At 37.6% G+C, this 16,745-nt stretch overlaps 1 protein-coding gene across 1 annotated transcript; it reads left to right on the forward strand.

Moving 5' to 3' along the window:
* Positions 1 to 1,607: 1,607 nt before the first annotated feature.
* On the forward strand, positions 1,608 to 15,504 carry tbc1d10ab (TBC1 domain family, member 10Ab). The gene is made up of 9 exons (XM_056737109.1): positions 1,608 to 2,419; positions 8,441 to 8,537; positions 9,138 to 9,245; positions 9,370 to 9,476; positions 9,556 to 9,670; positions 10,758 to 10,823; positions 11,860 to 12,049; positions 13,536 to 13,690; positions 14,159 to 15,504. The coding sequence occupies exons 1-9, from the start codon at positions 2,226 to 2,228 to the stop codon at positions 14,585 to 14,587; spliced, it is 1,461 nt and encodes a 486-aa protein (XP_056593087.1). The 5' UTR covers positions 1,608 to 2,225; the 3' UTR covers positions 14,588 to 15,504.
* The last annotated feature ends 1,241 nt before the right edge of the window (positions 15,505 to 16,745 follow it).

Genomic DNA, 16,745 nt, shown 5'->3' on the forward strand with positions numbered 1-16,745 from the left:
GGATTAGAATCAAGAAAGCATAACGAGAATATCGCACATTCAGTACAGCTTTAGATAAGCTTTTTAAATAAATCTGATTCAGAAATATAAATAATTTTTAATGTCATTTAAAGGTTGGCTATGATTTGTAAAAATGCATGAATTACTCAGTGCTTTCTTGTAATCAGAGGGTGCTAACCACTGGATAGGAAATGAGAGCAGCAAAGTCATTTAAATGTATTATTTATAACACACACAATACAAAAAAAGAAGCTTGAGGGTCGAAATGGGATTCTTGTTTGACATGGATGAAACAGGTTTAAAAGAATTTCATTTTTTAAATTAAAGCATCAACAATGCCCATAATTTTCTTACAGAAGATGTGAGAGAAAAGATGGCGAGCATTGATTATGCCATCCTGCTGAACATCTCCCTCTTCACACACACACAAAGGAATGAACTGAATCTGAACCATGCACACGGTATTCATTCGTGTTTGGATGAAATCTTTTCTGCCCTAAATCACAAACATGTGAGCGGATGTCTGGCAGCAGGAGACCGTGGGCTGGGGTTCTGTGTTGGAGGCACGTGGCCAGGTGACCCAGGTGTGATGCTCACGCTCACTGACTACAAGACGTGATGTGTGCTTGATTTAAAACATGTCATAAGTAGATGTTAAAATATTTGTCAGGGAATGATACAGAGGGAAATGATTAAAAGGTTGCTTTGTTTAAATTTATGTAGTTGGTTATGCTTTCCCTCTTGATAACTTGCATGACATTCAGGCACATCAAACTGAAAAAGCATTTTATCTTTAAATTATGCATGAGTTTAAATATAGCTGTATCATCATTTGCCCCCCACATAAAAAAAAATATTTTCATAAAAGTAATCAAAAAGGTAATGTGTGAGTCATCCACTAGAGGGCAGCCTTATGCGTGTTTTGGCTTTGTATCTTGGAAACACAGCACATCTAAAATGTGTGGTCGTGCACGTGAAGAGATTGTGCATGCATAACTGCGCACACATCAAGACTTCCTCGGGACTTTTATTACGATCATTAGAAAATCATGTGAGGGATTATGATCCCATAGATTATTACCTTTAGCTCTGCCATAACAAAATGCATCTGTCTGTTCAGGACATAGTTAATCATTATGGACCATGAGTGCCAGGTCACACATAATACTCGGACTGCTGACAAATAAAGAATTGTGTAATTTAATTAACAAGTGCATCATTTATTACAACATGTGAAATGAAATACATGTGACAGCGTGCATCGGTCTGAGCTTTATGAAAAATATAGTTTAGGTCTTTTTTTCTATGGGGTCACTAGGGTGGAGAATAAAAAAATCAATGTTTTAATTGTTATAAACCCTAACGATCTTTACGGTAATATTTATATATTTAGTTATTTCAGCGTGGTTTACGTTACATTAAAGTGCATTCGACTTTATGTGGAGCTGCACATCATATAACATCAAACCGCGAGAGCGACTTAAAAGCATACGGAGCACCCTGCTCTCGCGGTACTTTGACATCATACTGCGATTGGTCTGCGCAGCTGTCCACGAAGGGGACGTAAATAAGACAGCATAATCGGCCACGCCCCCTTAAAGCGGGATGCTGCGACTTTAGCGCGGGCACGTCAGTTACGCTCATACGCGCATATTGTGAGACAAAATATGAAAATAACCGTGTTAAAAAGCTTTACTAGCGGTGGCTTTAAAACGCAGTGAGTCTGAATTGTATTTCTTTGTATAAAGTGGACAAACGTCATCTTTTATTTCAGGTTAGCCTGTTAGCTAGCGTATAATTTACAATTGTTGGTTGTTTGGCAGAATTTGGCAATGCCAACGTTAACTTAATAGATTCAGTCGAGTTAACTTAAGTTTCATCTAACGTGCAACACGTCACAACAACATGCACGCAACGTCACATATTCTCTAACTCGGTTTAGCTAATTTGATGCATTCAGTCTAAGTGACACGTTATGACCTACAAATGTATTCAGTTGATGGAATTGATGTCTGGTTAGTGTAAGTTAAGCGTCAGGTTTAGTTTAGTTTGTCATCAGATATGGCGTATCGTTAGTTTAACTGGAGGCTGTGGCTTAAATCTCAGTCTGTTGATAGTTGAAGCGCTGGACAGGAGGAAGTCCATTATATGTGTCTCAACACAGACTTGACTCTTGCTTGAGCCACACGCAAGACAATATTTTGGGCTTTGAGCTCATTCTTAGCATGGCTAAGCTTCAATCGGGTAATGGAGTTCAATGGACGGACAGCTCGAGTCAGCCGGGGACGGTGGAAAGTCTAGCCGGGCACGACAGCTCTTCTGTGGGTTCGGATGTCGAGCTAAACGGCTCTGCCAACATTGAGATCCATGCTGACAAATATGGATTCATTGGAGGAGCTCAGCAGTACAAAGGAGAAAAGTAAGGTTTGCTTTAATGGGTTAAACATTTGTTACTTCTTAACCATAAATGACGGTTTTATGCCGCTCATAAATACTTCATACCATGCAGAATGGTTATATAGCCTAAGATCACACAGTGAAATGTTGTTCAAAACATGTACATGACTTTCTTCTGTGGACCACAAAGATCATATCATATATGATCATGAAGAAATGTCTCCGGTTTTGTGTATACACAATGAAAGTCAATGGGGGCCAATGTTGTTTGGTTACCAACATTCTTTAAAGTATCCTCTTTGGGGTCCACAGTTTTCTTTTTTGGGCTAACTGTCCCATTTAAGTGTTATTTGATCATATTTCACACATTCATATTACCTTATTAAATCAATTGTCTTTACTAAACGAAGCATGAGCTGACTCTATAACACAAGACTTGGGTCTCCAGTGATTCTGTTCCTGCTGAGTTCATGTAAGCCGACAGCTTTGAGAAGTGCTTGGTCAGCTAACGTCCATCTAGACTAAACGGATGATGTTATATAATGTTATAAGCTTTAAGGATCTGCTTTTGTATCACTTTCTCCTCACATTCTGTAATCTGTACTAATGCAGTGAAGTCATAGGAAACTATTGTACAAACCGGTGTCCACCGCATATTTAGATTTTTCCTCTGGATGGTCCAGTATTACAGAATTTGTCTGTTTCACATTGACTTGTCCGAGTGTCTCTAATGGCACGCGACAATGTGGTTCTGTTAGAGCTGTTTAAAGCAACCATGCTGATCAAATTAAAGGCAGAGAGGCGTATCTGTCCTCTTCAGTTCATGCAGAATTTCCCTTATTCCCTTTAACAGAATGTTTCTTATTGAACTCTTGTGTAGAGCCGTGGAGGATTCTCCCCTCCTACCATAAACTCCCTTTAGCACTTGGAGTTGCTCATTAATTTATTTTGGCATTGTTTTCACATTTGATATAAACTATTCATGACTCATTCTGTTCTTCATGCCGGTAATAGTGTGAAAAACAAATGTTTCAGCCAATGTTCTTAAAATCGCTGATAGAGTAAAATCTCAGATGGTTATTGTCTAGACATTTCAATTTGTTTATGAGTATAAGCAGACCCAGTCTATTTTGCACTTGTGTAATATGCAGATGCTTTTATCCAAAGTGTAAACTCACAGTGCAAACTAGGGATTCACCGATATGTACATTTTGGCCGATAACGATAACCGATAGTTCTTGAACACTGGAAGACAATATTTTGGCCAATATACCATATCTAATTAAAATATAACATTTTCTGAGACTGATTTTTTTTCTCTCCTGAAAATCATGTACCAAGTCTACTTTACACTAATTAAAGATTCTTTAATTCTTCTTTTAAACTAGGTCCAATATAGGACCGTTTTAATGTGTTATTTACCACATTTATTGTTTGTTTATAATCACCCTAAGGTTCTCACTGAGCTCTCATTATTTTACTTAATTCGTTGTAAGGGATCGCAATAAAAATATATAACAATTTAAAAAATAAAACCAATATCAATAGCCAATATTAATTGATGTTGTGGTAATACACATGATATTATTGTAAATAATTCTGCACTAGTATCACATTGACATTTCAGAAGTGTAGGTTAGAGCCACAAAGGTTACTAACACTCTCTCTGCCTCGATCATTTGTATTTTTGAGTGTGATGCATTGGCCAAAATAAATAAAATCAACAAAACTGCGTAACCGTACAATTCAAAATAAATAGTGTAAAGTAGGCTTGATGCATGATTTTTGGGAAAAGAAAACTCAATTAATATAAAAAAAAAAGTGTAATATAAAGCTACTGTATATTGTCGGAGTCGATGGTCGAGTTCCGCAGCATGGAGATAAGAAGGAGCATGCGCAGATGTCTCTTTCACTTATTAGCAGGAGAGAGAGATCATATGTTTGCGAAGTTTTGATGAATGTTATATAAACGGTTGATATAACGCTGGATTTGGAGATCGTTTGAAACTGATATATGGAGCCGTCCCAGCGCTAAAAGATGCCAGACATGAACTGCATGCGGTGAGAGAAACTTGATGTCTCAGTTTTGCTGACAATGTGCTTTAGTTCAGCCTACCCCTCCCCCCCGAACGCGCAATATGATTTCGGAAGTAATCGTACAGCTGTATCTATCTTTTATAAATGTGATTAAACTAAATACTCTTCAAAGCTATGACTACTCCATAGGGTCTCAAGATTAATATGAGATTGGCAGAAACCCCGTGTGTTAGGTCCGCTTTAATGCTTCTAAGCAGTTGCCATGGATGTTTTTTAAATGGAAACTAGACTCGCTCTCTCTTAGTCCATTGTTGTATAAAGGGGGTCTTTGAGGATTCTGGAAGTTCTCCATCAAGGCACAGAAACATCATTCATACTGTACTTAATGTCATTAAAGCCTGTTAGAGAATGAAGGCTTTACTTATGTTACAAGGACAATGTGACTGCAGGGTAAAGGAAGGTTATGCTTCCCCGTAGAGAAGACAGAAGACAGTCATTGACTTGGTTATGAGATTTCACTGTTATGCTTCTGTTGCCCTCCAATTGTTTTCTACTGTCATGGAGATGAGCGCCAAGCCCCTGGGGAGCTCTGTATTGCACCAGCAAATGCACAGCAAACTCATGACAGAGATTCAGTGGTTCTCATATTCTTTTTTGTTATAGAAAAACCATTTTTGGTTTGTCTTTACTTTATTTTGGTGATTTATTTATTTATTTCCTTCTTTCTTTCTCTCTATCTGGTAGGCTTTCTTTAGCCAGTCGGCAAGCTTCACCGACCTGTTGTTTTAGTTTTATGTTAAACCAGGCACCAGGAAGAGAGCGGACACGGAAGGACAATAAAGGATTTTTTCCTTCCACAGCATGTCCTTCCTCATCAGCTCTGAGTTTTAATGCAAAGACACTTTTTTTCTACAGGCCAGGGCCCTTTTATGGCACTTGTAGGGTGAAAGGGTTGCTTACCCTGCCCTCTCCATAAAGCCATTCTCCCTCTTTTCAGCTTACATTGTGTGCTGTTCGGCATTACAATTAGCTTGACGTGTAATGGGGAAAGGTAAACACACAAAGACTGCGTATGCATCTGTTTTATAGATCTAAAGCAGTTACGTGTAATCTGATCGCTGGCAATAATCTAACCTGGGCCACGTAATCTGTGTATGCACAGCACATGTATTTGCTTTTCTTTACTATTCTTCCGAGGTTATGCATATCAAGTAAACCCTTTTTGAAGTGTTATAGAGTAAATCTTTTTTTTATAGGTCCTACTTTGGTTTAAGGAGTGTCCAACACAAAGTTTACATACATAGAAGGTGTAAAAACACTTTTCTGACTTTTCAAATGATTTGTTCGGTGATTTGTGAAATGTAATTAAGGACATTGTAATAGTTACTCTTTAAAGGACCCTTTGGGACTTTTACAACGTTCTTTTCCTCCATTATGATCAACTAACTGCAGTCATTTGTATATTCTTCAGGCATTGAGTAATCACATAATCTGTTTAACCTTTTGCGGGGGTTACTATGCAGTGTATCTGGTCCCGTTTGCAAAAGAAAAGATGTAAAAAATTATTCAATTTTTTTTATCTTAAGTCAGTCCAGCTCCCACCTTTCGAAGTTCTAGATACTACAGTCCGGGGTGTCCCGCTGCCCTGAACCCCCCGGTCTCCCTGATTTTGGTTACGTTACCCAAATGTTGAGGTATGGTCTTATTGCATTTGGCATGGGGGCTAGAAAATCAGTACACAATATCCTGTATTCAAGCTTTTCCGCAATCATCTTGTCATCTGCCACACTGTCTTTTTTATTGTCTCTGTAATCTACACATTGTTTCTTATACTGTACAGTACTTTGTGCTGCGAGACGGAGTGGATTCAGACGACATACTGGATTTTGGCGCTCGCTTTTCAAAAGTTCTCTCAATTTTTTTTAGTAGTTTATAGTTAGTAATAGTTAGTGTGTAAATGTGATTGACACATGGGTTTGTCTAAAAATTTTGGACGCAAATTTGAGGCAATTGGTGATAATGTTTTCAGAACTGTATTTCATTTTCTCCCTAAAGCTATTAGATTTAAAATCTTTATTTGAAGCAAACATTTGAAAAAAAATTATAGGTTCAGCCTTTTAATGTTTTATAAAAGAATGAACAACTCACTTCATGAACCTAAGGATTTAAATAAAACAAAAGTACAGTCTTGGATCATTCATTTATATAAGTTGATAATAAGGCCAAATACTATTATTTAAATTGGTAAAGAAATCCCATAGCAGCAATTTTTATTTGTTTTGTTGTCTACATTATTGTGATATAAGAGTCGCTCAGTTTTACATTAAGGGTGTGTTCATCACATGGATGTAATAAAACCCTTTCAAGCAGATGTTCGGGAGTCACACGCACAGACAGAAAACAAACTACAGAATGATTTCCAGAAACAAGTCTTCCCCCAGTTTTATGAGAGAGATCAGAACCAGACCTCTGTTCTCTCCTGACCCATAGATCTCCCCCACACCCGCTTTGACTGTCAAGTGTTTCTCTGCATTCATGCAGGAAGAATGTTCTTATAAACACCCCTCCCAAATTAAAATCACCTAGTGCTCTGCTCGTATAAGCAAAGTATTTACTCCTCGTACAAACTGTATTTAAAACGGGTGGAACGAAACATCGGTCAAATGTCTAACGATACAATGTCTTAATACTATGTTTAAAATATTGATACCCGCTTCACATTCTGGCGCAGAAGTCTGAAAGACTTCATTGAATGTTTTCATAATAAACTTTAATTAAACTATTGACTTCAGGTTTTTTTCAATAATAATTATTCTTTTGTGTTAAAAAAAATATTTTTTCTGTTGTGGGTTTCCCATTTGTTATATACAGGATGTGCAATAATCAAATGGGTTGAATGAAATGTTCAAGTTGTGTATTATAATAATATCCTAATATTGATCAAATCGATCTATCTAACCCTATTTTGGCAAATATCATATTCCCGGCCAAGAGAATTAATATCAGGTTGTATCGTGATGGAATGTCCGACACTCCGCGTTTAAAACATGTGCAGATTTCACAATCATAAGGAATCTTAAATCTGATTTCACATCACTACAATTACGTAGACTTTTATGTATGTATATATTTTGTGAATGTATAAAGAATATCCAGTGGAAACAAAATACTGTACATGTCATGTTCTTTAGAGAATACACTGAATAAATTACATTACACAGTTGTGTGGTAAAATGTTGTGCAAGTTAAGTTTCAGGGAGTCAAAAAGCACTTTTTCACAGATTTATGGAGTGAGAGAGTTGTCGGTCAGTCAGTGTGAAAACTCATAAGGCCAGTTTTGATCATATCTTATTTCGAGTACTGGACAGATTTAAAAAACAAGTCTTGAGTTTTGATTGGCGAGAGGGGGGGTGGTTGGGGGTCGTGTCAGTCATGGTGACATGATTTGAGTTACATAACTGACGTGAAAATTTATGTTAATAAAACATGTTGAAAATTCACCATTAGTGATTTTGAATATTCAGTTAATGCCCGAAATGGCAGTATAACCAATCAGAAAGAAGATAATTGAAGAAATAATTGTATTAAAAAGACCCAAACGATCATCTTTTTCAATATCAATCGACGCTGACGCATGCTCGAGTACTCGTTTCCATCCCTAGAGGAGAAGGATGGATTATTTTTGTGTTGATTCTTAGGAAAACATCAGTTCATGAATTGGACTATACTGCTTATTCTGTGTGCTGTAAATGTAAAAATACACATCTGTTTGTTTTCTTTACATCTTAAACATACTTTCTATGTCCTTAAAAGTGCTAAAATGCTTCGAAGGACCCACAATAAGTTCTAATACTTGAAATTTAGTACAATTATTTATTTTTGAATTATTGGTGAAAGTTGACTTCTCAACCCCATAAATACATATGCGTGCATTAGTACCTGTAGCTGTACTTGCGTGCATGTTATCAGATATATGCTCTAATCTCTCGTTGTCCTCTGGATGCAGTGATGACATTCCCCCTGAGGTGCTCCGGCAGAGAGAAGCTAAGTGGCTGGATATGCTTAACAGCTGGGACAAGTGGATGGCCAAAAAACACAACAAGGTTGGTCGGAGTTTATCTGTTTGTTTGCTGCTTTTCAATAACTCTGATTCTTCAGACAATAGAATTACAGTACATTCAAATGATGGTTTCTTGGGAATTTGACTGCGCATCTCATCACTCTGTGCTGTGCAAGTTACAAAGTATTTGATCAGATAAAGATGTTGGTTGTTCAACCCTGTACAGACATATTTCATCTTTAACTTTTGACATGTAATTCACACAAAAGCATAACACGTAAAAGTCATGATGCTCATGAGGTTATTGCACTTAGATGAACAAAGTGTTCGTTCCAGAAACCACCAATAGACTTCCAAATGTATGAACTAAACTATCAATTGCTTTGTTTGTGTCTTGGTACTGAATTCCACTCTATTGAGTAACGTGTCAGATAAATACAGTGAACACTATGCTAACATCAGCCAGACACATCCATACCTTACACATAACTACTGTCATTGTGCTCAGCTGTCTTTATTCCATGTAAACTTGTAAGTCTGCACGTATATGAAGAGATGTTGTATTTTGAAAGGGGCATATTAGCTCAGACGCATATTTCTTCTGTTTTATTGTAAATTTGTATCTTTCTGCTACTTTACAAAGGTGAAGTTGCGCTGTCAGAAAGGCATCCCTCCATCGCTCAGAGGACGCGCGTGGCTTTATCTCTCCGGTGGAAAAGTGAAGAAAGAGCAGAATCATGGAAAGTTTCAGGTGAGGACATCTCCAACGTTTGAGTGCTTTATAATACCACAGCTCTGTTCTGAAACCTAGCAGGCAGACTAGACGGGTAACATTTTAGGGCATCATAGATGCGGTTTATGTGTTTGTGTGTCAGGAGTTGGACAGTCAAGTTGGAGATCCAAAATGGCTGGATGTGATAGAGAAAGACCTCCATAGGCAGTTTCCGTTTCATGAGATGTTCATAGCTCGAGGAGGCCACGGGTGAGTCTTCCACACACCTCACGTGACAGACCTCACCTCACCTGACAGACCTCTTTATTATAACCCTGTGTGATTGCAGGCAGCAGGATCTGTTTCGGGTGCTGAAGGCGTACACACTGCACAGGCCAGAGGAGGGTTACTGTCAGGCTCAAGCTCCTATAGCCGCTGTTCTGCTGATGCACATGCCGGCTGAGGTCAGTCATCACGCCTCCGCTCCTCCTGGTCATTGATCTTCTCATATGTATTTACTAACTGTCAAAAAGCACATCAGGGTCAATTTAAAGAACACAGATTATGGCTCTAATAATCTATAATAGTGTTTTTTATGTTAGGATAACATAGATTAGCATTCCTGTTATCAATGTTATTACATATATGCAGTGTGACGTGAAATAATTGTGTCCGCTTGAATCTTAAAGGGGTCATACGACATGCCCAAACAATATTATAATACAATTATAATTGTTTGTTTTGGATGTAATGCAATGCGTAAATATGATTTAAGGTTAAAAAGCACTATATTTACACATACTGTGCATGTTTGTATCTCCTCTAAGCTCCGCCTCTCTGAAACGCGCAGATTTTTTATAAAGCTCATCGCTCTGTAAAGCGAGGTGTGCTATGATTGGCCAGTTAACCAGTGTGTAGTGATTGGTTGAAAAACTTCAAGTGTGTGGCGGTAAATGTAACGCCTCTTACCATATTTGGAACATCAGGTTCCAAAGCAATTGTACTGACAGGTACGTCTTAGTCAAATCATACCACGAACTGGCGTAGATATGTGGGGGTGTGGTTACACCAGACGTTTCAGGAAGGTCTGAGTGAACATTCGCTTTAAGATAGAATGCATCTTTTGTTCTGACACTTTAATTTTTGCAATTTTACGTGTCTAATACATGCATGGGCAACTACACCAAAGACACAGAAAAAAACCGTATCCACGCCATATGACCCCTTTAAGTTTGTTTTGTCAAAAAAAAGTATGAATTATCTACTTAATAAGGGAATAAACTAATAGACAAAGCATAATTTAATTGTTATGAGTTTGATAATTGTAATACTAGAGACAACAACTATAGTTATCTCAAACAATCATCTGTTATACTGTTCAGCAACAAAATATTTGACCATCAAATCCTACGATTGGTTGGAATCAGTCATGTAATAAATGAGTTGAATTTTCAACTGAATCCATTCGAGACCAGAACAGAACATTATGTCACATGTCAGGCCTCACGCTCAACTAATGTCCGGTGTTCTTTTATGGTCATGATCTGTTAGGATGCATTCTGGGGTCTGGTCCAGATCTGCGAGAAGTATCTGCCCGGATATTACAGCGCAGGCCTGGTAAGAGCACACAGCACACTGCTCTGTATCATATCATCCGCACATTGAGATCACCCTAACACACTCATGCAGCATTTACAACACACAGACATTCTTGTGTTGTTTTGGTATGTCTGGCTAGTTTGTAATCACAAACATTTTTCGGCTGAGGCAATGCTGATGTCTCCTTTAGAGCGATCTGGGTTCAAGGGTTGCTTTTCTTCTACGCTTCAAAGACTTTTTAACCCACCGGACCTGTTGATATACAGAGTCCAGCTTGTTAAACTGCATGTTTACAAAACCTGTGTAGCACGATGAGATTTAGACAAACAGCCTCCTCTAGTCTGTTTAAATGGACAAAGCCACAGTCTCTGACGCTAGGCGTTGGAGAAAGTAAAAAGAACGGCATTTTTTTTTAAGCAGTTTTGTGTGATTTTTGACCAATGAGATTTTGTTGTGGGCGGGGCTACCCGGTACATGATTATGGCTCAGAATTAAGTTCTTAACAGATCGACGTAAAGAACCATTTAAGAAATTGAAGCCATGCTGTGTCCAGATTGTGTAACAGGAATCTGTTGGTCAGCGTTATGTAAGATCTTTTGTCTGACCCTTCAGGGTCAAACTGTCAAATATCCCGGAGTAGCGATAGGGCGACACGGCCACAAACATCAGATAAAGAGAGGATTAGATAAAACAAACAAAAGGATCCTGTGCTCTCCATCTCTTTTTGTCTCACTTCAGCCTGGGGTGTTTCCTCTCGCCGTGTTCCTTTTGAAAGCGTGTAAATCATCTCCGTCACAAAATTTGTTTAATATGGAAATAATGGCGAAGTCACCACAGCGTCACATCTTGTGGGATGTATCCAAAGAAACGTTCATCCAACACACAGGATTTACATATTACGAGTCTAAAGAACGAAAGAAAAAACAGTCTACACTTTTTCAAATATATTCCTGACCAATATGACGTGTCGGATTAGCTACAGAATTCTGACAATCTTAATTGATGATGAAATCATTTTTTGCTTAAACATTATTTTGTATCTGTCTTTACACAGGAAGCCATTCAGTTAGATGGTGAGATCCTGTTTGCTCTTCTCAAGCGCGTGTCTCCCGTGGCTCACAGGCACCTGAAGAAGTATAAAATCGACCCCATCCTCTACATGACAGAATGGTTCATGTGCGCCTTCTCCAGAACGCTGCCCTGGGCCTCTGTCCTGCGCGTGTGGGACATGTTCTTCTGTGAGGGTGAGTCTCGCTATCTCAACCGCATGTGCTTTGACTGCTGTTAGACGCCTTTGCAGATCAGTATCAGTTTTAACAGTTCGCTTGAGGAAAAACGATATGCGAAACTTGCAGAGAAATATTTGTGTTTGTCTAGTGTCTAATATAACTTTTTATATTTTATTTTATTCATGTTAATATTAATTTATATTATTATTTTACTGTATCAGAATTGCATTGAATGAAGGATTTGTTGAATTTTGTTGTTTGTTCATTTCATTAAATTAACAATTTGTTGAATGGGTCCTGTAGCTAGGTCGCATTTAAAGAAACCTTATGGCACATTGACATCTAGCGTTTGAGTTTGGTATTGGAGTCTAAATTCAAAATATTGTGAGACAAGTTTAGCCTGGTAACGGTTCTTCTCGGTTTCTTTTAATTGCTCTCAGAAATAATCTACAGGCACTCTTTTGTTTGTGAATGTGTAAGAGAAGTTAAATTGGGGTCATTCGCAGTAACGTTTGTTTATATTAAGATGAAACCGTCTATAGAACATTTAACTACTGTATTACTTTTGTTCTTTGTGTTTTGTATTTACAGTATTGGGATAAATTGATGCCCGGTGAATATATTTGTACAATATTTGATTTTAATGACAGATCAGATTAAACCGTGCAAAAAATATGAACGATACATGGGAGATAAAACAATAAACTATGAGTATTTCTTAGGCAAAGCTATTTGGCAAAAAGACAAACCACAGTGCATATTAATATTTCATTTAAATACTTAGAATTTATTCTAGTCATTGTCTTGGGTTTTGTTTTGACAAACTTTGAATGCTTTTATAATTTAAATGTATAATGTATTATAAAAATATATAATGTATGGAATTAACAAGCCTACTTAAATTCTTCTCAAAGCTGAGCTTAAGTTCACTAATGCAACATTTTTAATAAAAGATTTGAATAATGAGTGAAGATGTCAATTGTCCAAAGTTGGATATTCATTTAGCCTCTACTGTATGTCATCATTTATACACATTTCTGGTTGTTGGTGAAGTTCTTATTTTTTTTAACAAGAAATAGAGTTTCAATTTAAAGCCGCTCTTATTTATTTATTTTGGGGTGTCAGGGGGAGTGCACACAACATATTCTTATTTACCCCACATAGAATATGCAACAGTCTTGACAGATTTCACTGTCTAAAAAATCAGACCTGTAAATGACCAAGACGGTCAGCCAATCAGGACGTTTATAGGTAGCTCTCTGCCAATGCTGTGGGTCGCTGCATGTGTTTGGGCAAAGACGCTTAGGAAACCTTTGTAAACAGACATGACATTAGTAATTTAGTTTACTGTTGATTAAAAAAAATTCTTAGAAAGCGGTTATGAAATAAATTCTGGCTGTGATAACAACAAAGTCATCAGACAACTGATGGTAATTGTGATGTTGCGCTCAAGTTAGAGAAGAGAAAGTTGCATTAAGATGCATGTCTCTGTTTAATGCAGGAGTAAAGATCATCTTCCGAGTGGGTCTGGTGCTGCTGAAGTGCATGCTGGGATCTCAGGAGAAACTCAAGGCGTTTCAGGGCCAGTATGAGACCATGGAGCTGCTGAGATCCATTGAGCCACGATACATGCAGGAGGTTTTCCTAGTTCAAGAGGTATCGCACACATATAAGCTGTTCTTGTGAGGGCATCTCTACAACTTAACCTTCAGTTTTATGTCTTTCTTAAGACGGTGTACTATTTGTGAGTACATTGCAAGAAATGAAACCAAGCGTAACTGACATCACAGTCTGTTGAGATCTGGACAACAGCCTCTGTAGGATGTCTCCCTCTGCTGGTTAATAAAAGTCAAAATGCACATCCATGCTTTAACTAGCACTATATTTGCATAAAAAGTTACTAAAACGTGTGTGTAAAAGAAGGACTTGGGATTTTTTTGTAATTGTGTGTATATCTCATTTGTTGTAGTTTAATTCTATTCATAAGGCATATGAGCCATGTGACATTCATGCAATAGTACAAATCTGTTTCATGTCAAAGAGTATTGATTGTATAATAAGAAATCTGTTTGTAGATTTGTATAATTAAAATGAAGAGTCAAATGCATATCACCTCTCTCTCAGGTCATTGAATTGGCCGTGTCCGAGCGAGACGTAGAGAAAGAAGGCCTCTCTCAGCTCCGGCGCTGGAAAGAGACCCACGGTGAGCTGCACTGTAAATCACCACCCAGAATGCACGGCGCCAAAGCCATCATGTCCGCCGAGCCGCCCAGCCGCCAGGACCTCAAACAGAACCCTACAATCATCGTCCAGGTACCACAGGCCACAGACGGCCAGGTGGAAAAAGAGAGGAATACAAAAAAAAGCAAAGGGGAGAAGAAGAAAGAGACAATAAATGCATCACCACCACTCAATCCATACTCGATTCCTGGCGAAACACCGATACAAAGCGGCAACCCGTCACCTGGCGAATCACATCTCCTGCAGAAAGACGTGGTTCTGCGGGGCTCCATTCAGAGTCTCAGTAGCACAGAGCACGACACTTACCTGTGACCCGTCGCAGGAGAAGATGCTGGGAAGATGAACCATGATTCCAGGAGTCATGACTGACGGTCATCCCACCTCCCCAGTCTCAGGATTTGGACACATATGTGACATTAATGGACCAAATCATCTATCCAAAGATATGTGTGGCAGCAATTACACCTAGGACACGCAGAAGAAACCATCATGAGGTGTTCAGGTGTGTTTACATGGAAATAAAGAGAAGAATGAATAGCCAAGACTGACGTTCAGATCAGTCATATGGGTCAAAGTTTAGAATATAAATCACCGTGTGATCATTCTAATGCTTCATTCCTTTTAATGATTCAGTGAGATGCAGGAACACTTCATCCGTCTGTCTCTACAAAGACTTTATATTTTATCTGAGACCTTACTGGAACAGTTCAGCCAAAAATAAAAAGCCTTCACATCATTCCGATCCTTTAATTTTCTCTTCTCTAGAACAGAAATAGAGGTTAAATCACGATTCAGATACGCTATGATTTTTGGTAAGAAACAAGCTGAAATCTTTGCTATAGCTTTAAATCTCTGTTTGATGTATTTCTGCTTATGGATATATCTCGGGTTTGACAGCAGGTGGACACCGAATGCTATTTGTTTCTCAGGGTTTCTCAGATGAGATCTGAGAGCTGGAAAGAATTGAAAAGTGTGGACTGCAAGCAAGCATGTATCCGTATAAAGGCTCAATAAAGTCTAAATAAAGAGCACCATTTTTTAAGAAGCTTTGTGGTCAACCATCCACGTTTCATATATGTAACACCAAATTGACATTTTGCTTTAAATCTCCATGTTTGTTTTACATAAGAAAATATGGGGTTCAATAAATAATTACGGATGTTTAGTGTTTAGAGGGAAAAAATCCTAAGTGTTTCAAATAATAAAAGAAAGTAAAAGTTTGATGGTAATAGTTGAGATGCATCTATGCTTGACAGCGAATCTGTAGCCTGTTTTTTCAGTGTTGATGTTAAACTCAATACCAGTAGGGGGCTCTACAGAGCTGTTCTACACAGATTTGGGAGCTCAGGCAGAAATCAGTGACCAGTCAATATATCTCGATGTGTCTTGTTTCACAGGTTCATGACTTCTGATATCTTTACAATATGTTTTCTTGCTTCTCAGTAACACGTATGCAAAAATGTGTGTTTTTGACTATTACTTTAAAAAGTTATAAATTAAACAATTTGTTTCGACATTAAAAACATGTTATTTATACTAAGTGCCAAAATTGTCATTCATGAAGGTAGGGCTATTCTTAGTAGATTTTGTTTGTAAGGTTAAACATCAGATACATGTCAGTCTATTCGGTGTGTACATTTCATATGTGTGTGTTCGAGATATCATGACATGTGTTATGTATTTCTAATGTGATTTTATGTGGGACTAATATCATTTTCACCTTCAGTTTTTGACCAAGAGATTCCTTTGCACATTTCTTTCAAATTTTCAGTTTGGTTAAACTGAAGGGATGCTGTCTGGAAAAACCGTAAGACTTTTGTAAGAAAATTATATTTTTTAATATTTTCTGTTATGTAAATAGCATAACCGAGATCGTTTTAACACTATTTTTATGTTGCAAATAGACATTTTCTTCTCTTGCTATGACTTCTTTTAAGGACTGATATTATGAATAAAAGTATATTTATAGGATGTTGTGTATGCTTTAATGGGATGAGGTTATGATGAAGTTGTTTTCCGTTGTTAAAGGGGATTTTGGGAGGATGTGATAATATTGTAAGCTGGCAGTGCTCTCTGTCCGCTGTTTTCCAGATGGTAACCCAATTAACATCTGACATCATCTTTAACTTGCAATGAGAAACCACAGGAATTAATTATTATATTTATTTGAAACATGTACAATCCTTACTTTTTTAATGAACTGTTATTTAAAGAACTGTTAAGTCTCCTCTGAAATATTGCATGTATTGTACGTTTTTTTTCTAGTCCTGAAGCAGTGCTGTTATAACTTGATTTACTTAGTGATTAACTTCTGTAAAGCACTGTAAAAATCTAAACATACTCACATTCACTATTTGTTGCTTTTGGTCAACAGATTTATTTGAATACAATCTTTGTGCCAAAACATCAATGTTACTTTCTAATGAACTGAAGGTTTTTACTTTTCGTGCTCAATCTTTATCATCCTCCT

Source organism: Triplophysa dalaica, chromosome 22 (assembly GCF_015846415.1).
Source record: "Triplophysa dalaica isolate WHDGS20190420 chromosome 22, ASM1584641v1, whole genome shotgun sequence".
Taxonomy (NCBI): Eukaryota; Metazoa; Chordata; class Actinopteri; order Cypriniformes; family Nemacheilidae; genus Triplophysa; species Triplophysa dalaica.

Bases quoted from the DNA above. Each gene is read 5' to 3' on its own strand.
- tbc1d10ab (XM_056737109.1), top strand. From the start codon at position 2,226: ATGGCTAAGCTTCAATCGGGTAATGGAGTTCAATGGACGGACAGCTCG. The intron at 9,246-9,369 runs GTGAGGACATCT...TTTGTGTGTCAG, and splicing joins AGAATCATGGAAAGTTTCAG to GAGTTGGACAGTCAAGTTGG. The intron at 12,050-13,535 runs GTGAGTCTCGCT...TGTTTAATGCAG, and splicing joins GGACATGTTCTTCTGTGAGG to GAGTAAAGATCATCTTCCGA.